The 6,000-nt window shown below is 42.7% G+C and overlaps 1 protein-coding gene across 3 annotated transcripts in view; it reads left to right on the forward strand.

Moving 5' to 3' along the window:
* Positions 1–5,397, forward strand: part of LOC147202221 (arf-GAP with coiled-coil, ANK repeat and PH domain-containing protein 2-like) — a 34,869-nt gene extending 29,472 nt beyond the window's left edge. For all 3 annotated transcript variants that reach the window (XM_086116332.1, XM_086116334.1, XM_086116333.1), the window contains 2 exons: positions 326–387; positions 3,817–5,397. In XM_086116332.1, coding sequence (XP_085972458.1) covers positions 326–387; positions 3,817–3,920 — 166 coding nt within the window. In that variant the 3' untranslated portion in view covers positions 3,921–5,397. The remainder of the gene's footprint in view (positions 1–325; positions 388–3,816) is intronic.
* Positions 5,398–6,000: the final 603 nt, after the last annotated feature.

The following is a 6,000-nucleotide window of genomic DNA, read 5'->3' on the forward strand; positions in this document are numbered from 1 at the left end:
TCCAGCTCACCTGCAACCCTAATGAGGTCAAGCAAAGTAGAAAAAGGACAACTGGATGAGTCTCAACCATCATCCCTCAAGTCAATCTAGTGCACTCATACATTTTCTCCTCCCAATTTCCTTGTCGCATGAATCTACCACAAGGTGTCACTATATGATCACATTTATCTCCTTCACCATTTGGTGCTTACATAGACACAATATTTCAGCTGGCCAGTCAAAATCAGCTCTCATACGTAAAGCTGCGCTGTCTGAAAAGGGCATTATTGATCACTGATAAGAATCTTTCTAATGCCATTTGCGTTCCTCTCTTCTTGCTCCACAGGCTGCGATTGGCCAAGATGAACGAGGAGATGCGCGAGGCGGAGGGCCCCTACAGCCAGACAGGTCAATATAACGCCAACAGCCCCACTGAGATGCAGTACAGGAAGTGTATGCAGGAGTTTATCAGTCTGCAGCTGGATGGCACCTAATGCACAGTACTCGTGTGTCGCAAAAACAGGCTTGGGGTTGTGTGGGGGGTTGGGGGGGGGATAAAGGGCCTGCTTGGAGGATATTTTTCTGAGGAGGCACATTTTCAGCAGAGTTTTGTGGTCCTCAGAAATCACTGAAATCTTTTTCAGATTCTTCTTACAAATGGGAAGCATTTTGCTTGTTGAGACACTTCCGCTTAATGGAAAATAGTCAGAGCCCAACTCTCGTCAGTGACCCGCAGCGCCCCTGGGATGGTTCAGCGTCGGGGGCAGCGCCGCACTGTTCAGTTTCAACACAGGACACTCAACATTGTGCAGAAAAATATCCTGGTGGCAACATAATGAAAAGCTTCTCTCAAATATTACATGGAGGCTGCACCCTCCCTTTAAATTCAGGGATATCACACTTGCTGATTTTCCATGATTACTCCTTGACATTTTTCCGCTCCGTCTCTACCCACAATATTAGACATGTTCACCTAAATCTTTGGGCAAATAAGTGTCCAGTTTATGAAGTAGTGCAATTATAGTACAGTATATACTCGGGCATTCTTTTTTTAAGTGAGAATTCCTCTTTGTTTGTTTGCTTGCTACTTTGTCGTTGAATGTCCATACATGAAGCATCTTTCTGTCATGATGTTGATATGCAACAATCTCTTATTTTCTTTCCAGGCAATTCTGTTGTGTGTACGCATTTCAAACGTGCACAAAAAAATATTTTATGCTCGCCATTGAACAGAAAAAAACAAAACAAAACAGATTTGACTGATGTTGTTGGACCAAAGTTTCACTGGTAATGATGTTATGATGGTGTCGAAAGCCCGGAGCGTTTCTTTGTGCTCATCCAATGTTATGGCAGGAAATCCAGAATTGTAAGAAATGACTGTGATGGTCGCGATGGTTGTTTTTCATGCAAATCAGCAAAGGTAATTAGCTTTTGATGGTGAAAAAAAAGATGGTGGCATAAGAGGAGCGGGCTGTAGTATTGTGTAAATAGTGACAGAGTTCTAAAGATGTACCACATTTTCATCTGTTGTTGCCGCTCCACGCAGCTCCAAATATTTAGATAGCGCACAAGCACTTTGATTAAAGGAGCAGTGTGTAGGATGGTGGAGTGGCCCTCACACACGCACACACACACACACACACACACACACACACACACACACACACACACACACACACACACACACACAGACATGGGTCTGCTTGTCTCAATCCTTTTTTTTCTTCATATGACAGAAATGGGTGAACACTCGGTTAAGCCTCACAATCTGTTCAGGGGGGTGGGGGAGGTCCTCTGTTGATGAACTAGCATAGGTATCCGTTTTCACTCGGCACAAGACGGCAAACTTGAATATTGTTCTCCCTATATGGCCTCGAAGTGTCCATTCACTTTTCTATAGTGTCTGTCCTCATTAGGCTTCTAGTTGACTCGATCCCGGACTGTTAGCCAGTCAGTCAAATTGTCTTTTCTTTCAAATATTGTAATTAAGAATTAATGACTGTGTAGGGATAGCCTGCAGCGCATTTTATCTTGAAACCGAGGACACCCCCCCCCCCCCCCCCCCAACACACTGACCCTTTAATTGTCCAACACTGCTGGACCTTTGAACGCCTTTGCACGCCGCTTGAGCAATCATTTGTCACTTTGGGGAGAAGGAGTTTTTGGACCTATGACGAGCCAGAAAGCAACTCATTTCTTGGCGTGGGCTGTTAAAAGGGGGATGATAGTGATGATTGCTGATTGCTGGTGCTTGCACGTCTCGAGAGCAGTCGGCAATCACGGAAAAGGGGAGACGAACAAGCGATTTGATGCCATCGTCATCATTTTCTCATTCGTTCTTGGCTAGATGAGGGCCAACTCATCAGTCGCCCAATCAGATGATGAATGACGCTGCTCATGAGAGACAAGCCGTCTCATCACTTCCTTTGATTGTTCACCTACGGCTGCATTCAACAGATTTGAACCGATACGGTTACAACTTCACAAACATAACTTTTGGGGGGCGGGAGGGGGGGGGACAAAATGTTTTTATGAGTGGCAAATTGAGAGCTTTTGGTTGTTTCGGTTGGTGTAAAATCCCACTCTGGAATTTGTGCCTTTTTTTTGTGTTACCCCAACTGTATTTGTTGTCAATACAAGGCTGCACTTTAAACACAATACAGTTGTTAACAATAAGCTAACTTCCTGTGTGTGAGTGTCTGCTTGCTTCTTCTGCTCCATCTTTTTGTGTTCTCTGGGCCTGCTTTCTCTTTCATATGTCCAGCCACGCCGCTGCTCCGACAGGTATGGCTGACTTTCTCCTTTTCCCTCCCGCTTCTTCTAAATGTGACTCTTTTGTTCCCCCATCTCCTTTGATGACTGGCTGATTATTTCTCATCTAATGTCATGTCATTTCCACTTTGTTGCAATATATTACCTGATAGTTGATTTTGTGAGGAAAGCTTGGGAGATGAGCTCACAATATAAGGAACAATTTACTGTACGATTGAAATTCCCATTTTTAAATGTTCAAACTTTATTGCCGTGGCTTTTGATGGCATGGTCGAAGTTTTTCCAAGGGGCACCACAGGGTGGGTTTGGGCACTGTTTCAAACTCTGAATTGCATACATCGTCACCAGGATATGCATTGTGACATTACCTGATCTTTGGGACTCATTTGGCTGAATTCCCTCCTCGGGCATTGTCGAAATACCAACCCTGGAACTCGCTCCAAATGGCTGCCTCGAAGCTAAATGTCTGACTTCCTGTTCAATTACTGGCATGGATCCCCATGACTTTTTTGTGGGTCCAGTCTCGATGGATTCCCCACCCCTCCCAATTTAGGGTTGAAACTGATTTGATGGCAAATAAGACCCTTTCCATGGAGGGGCGCTACAGAGTGGGTTTTAGGGCGTCGGGTTTGGGACCCCTAAAATACATACAAAGCTTTTCATCAAGACGCACGTGCTTGCAAAAAATTGTCAGTTTTGAGGTAGGCCATTTATTCTTCATGAGATGAATCAGAAATAGAAATTCCTAGGAAGACACTAAAATTGTAGCTGTCAGTAGGTCATTATTTTCAAACCATTTGTTTCGGAATATTTTTTTAAATTTGTGTCATTTTCTTCTACACATTTTATCATTTGTCGAGTCTTTCGAGTTGTTTCTGTTACACTCGTTGATGCATGTCCATATTCAAATATATTGAGGTGCACTTACATTTATCCATGCGATGACCCACAACCATCTAGCTGTCCATACACATCTCTATTCAGATATTCCACAAATGAGAACGTAAAACTTGGTGTTATATCTGCATTCTTTTAAGGCAATTGTTTATGTTTTACTTGTGGCAGGAGATGAAACCTACCAGGACATCTTCCAGGACTTCACCCACATGGCCTCCAACGACCCAGACAAGCTGAACCGCTACCAGCACTACGACCCCCAGAGACCCTGACGACGAACCTTTGCGTTTGATTCCAATGTCTGACATCAAATTGAATTCTTTGGACGTGGCGATGCCTGCTTGTAAGCACAGGCTGAGCATTAAAGTGAAGGACCGGTGTTGGACGCCGACCTTAAGTCAAGCAAGTGAAAGGTACGCCGTTGAAGCCTGGTGAGCTCCTTCGGCTCACCTAGAAAATCCTTCTTTTATTTGAGGCCTTAGTCGGACCTTTTTATCCAAACTTTTAATTTGCACAAATCTGTTTATCTTACGTGACCACCAGTGTTTACCTCAGGGTAAGATGTGTGTGTGTGTGTGTGTGTGTGTGTGTCAAACGTGTCAGAGATGAATCTGTTGTTTTGGCATGTCACGTGTTGTGGTGAATAGCAGCGGGGCAATCAATCGACAGTGCGACGTTGCCGATGATGGAGGATGACAATTGTGTTCAACTTCTTGACATGATATTGTCCACACATTAGAATTTCATTTAATTTTTTTGATTTGTCGTGTTGAAAAGGACTACACCGGACGCTGTTAAGTGAGCGTTTATCATTGCAACATGAAGTCTGACTAGAAAAAAATAGAATAGAAAAAAAAAACCCAACTTGTGAGTCATTCATTCATTGATCTTCCGAACCGCTTCATCCTCACTAGGGTCGCGGGGGTGCTGGAGCCTATCCCAGCAATCTTCGGGCAGTAGGCGGGGGACACCCTGAATCGGTTGCCAGCCAATCGCAGTCTGTGAGGCATAGTGTTGTCAAATTGTCAAACCTCAAATTCATTCTTACTTCCGTGCAAGTCTCATGTATGTTTATGTCCTTGTGTTCAATGTAAAATGAAAAGACTAGTTGGGATTAAAAAAAATCAAAATATGTTGTGTATATATATGTGTGTTTGTGGTCTGAGCATGTATCTCTCTCTCTCTCTCTCTCTCTCTCTCTCTATATATATACATATATATATATATAAAACACACATAGAGAGAGAGAGATTATAGAGAGAGAGAGAGATACATACACACACTTTACACAAAAGTTTAAATTGTTCACCGGTACTTGAATGAAATTTGTGTATATTCTTTCGTTCTTTTACTCATGTCGTTTTTTTTTTGTTTTGTTTTACATGTATGGCACTGTATATCAATAGCAACATTATAGCTGGACTTACATATACACAAACTGACGAATTGTGTTGCTTCGTGTGTGTGAAGCACAGCCTTAGTCCCCTTTGTAAAACAAAAAGCCGCCCGGCCACATCATAAATACAGTACTTGTATTATGTAAAAAAAAAAAACCTTCATGTTAGTGTGACTTTTTGTATTAAATTTCAAGTTTTGTATTACATTTCAAAACATATTTTTGTGGATGGAAACAACTGTCCACAAACGTGCCGGTAATATGTCCGATGAGCTACACAGCTGAATTGGGGTATTTTCTGTCACATTTTTGAGAAGGCAAGTAAAACCAACTGAAGTAATGTGGTTGCTCAACTGTGCACACCTTTTCTGTAACTTTTGGCCCCATGTTTACGAGATTTTGTTATCGCTCAATGAAACCAAGGTTTAACTTTACAGCTATTATTCCAAAATTATTTTGCCGCACCATACAACACCAAAATAACACCAGGCTTTCAATGAATATGTTGATAGCATCATGCTGCGGCACTCTTTTTCTTATGTTAGAACTGGAGTCTGTGATGACATGAAAGCATTTACGACCAGTAAAAAAGAGCAGTTAGCGTTGGCACAAAATCTTCAGACTTTGTCCAGAAAGCACATGTCACGAAAAGCCGATGAAAACATTTTGCCATTTTTTAAGGACTTTTTCTCCATTCAGCAGGGTATTCACAGTGGATTTAATGAACAGAAAACCACATGTCAATGAGGTGGTGTTCAAATCATTGCTGCCAAAGGAAGGGCACATCTTCATTTTTAGGGGCAATCAGCTAACCCTTTATTTGACATATTGTATGTCAAATTGGCCCGAAGTGATCACGTGATCATCATTGGAACTGATCGGAGACGGCGGGAAAAGCGGAGCGGGAACCAGGAAGGCATGTCGCCCAACAGCGGGGTCTGAGGGGAAGGGCGCCA

This window comes from Hippocampus guttulatus, chromosome 7 (assembly GCF_054856545.1).
Source record: "Hippocampus guttulatus isolate MCC_2025c chromosome 7, RoL_Hgut_1.0, whole genome shotgun sequence".
NCBI classification, from domain to species: domain Eukaryota; kingdom Metazoa; phylum Chordata; class Actinopteri; order Syngnathiformes; family Syngnathidae; genus Hippocampus; species Hippocampus guttulatus.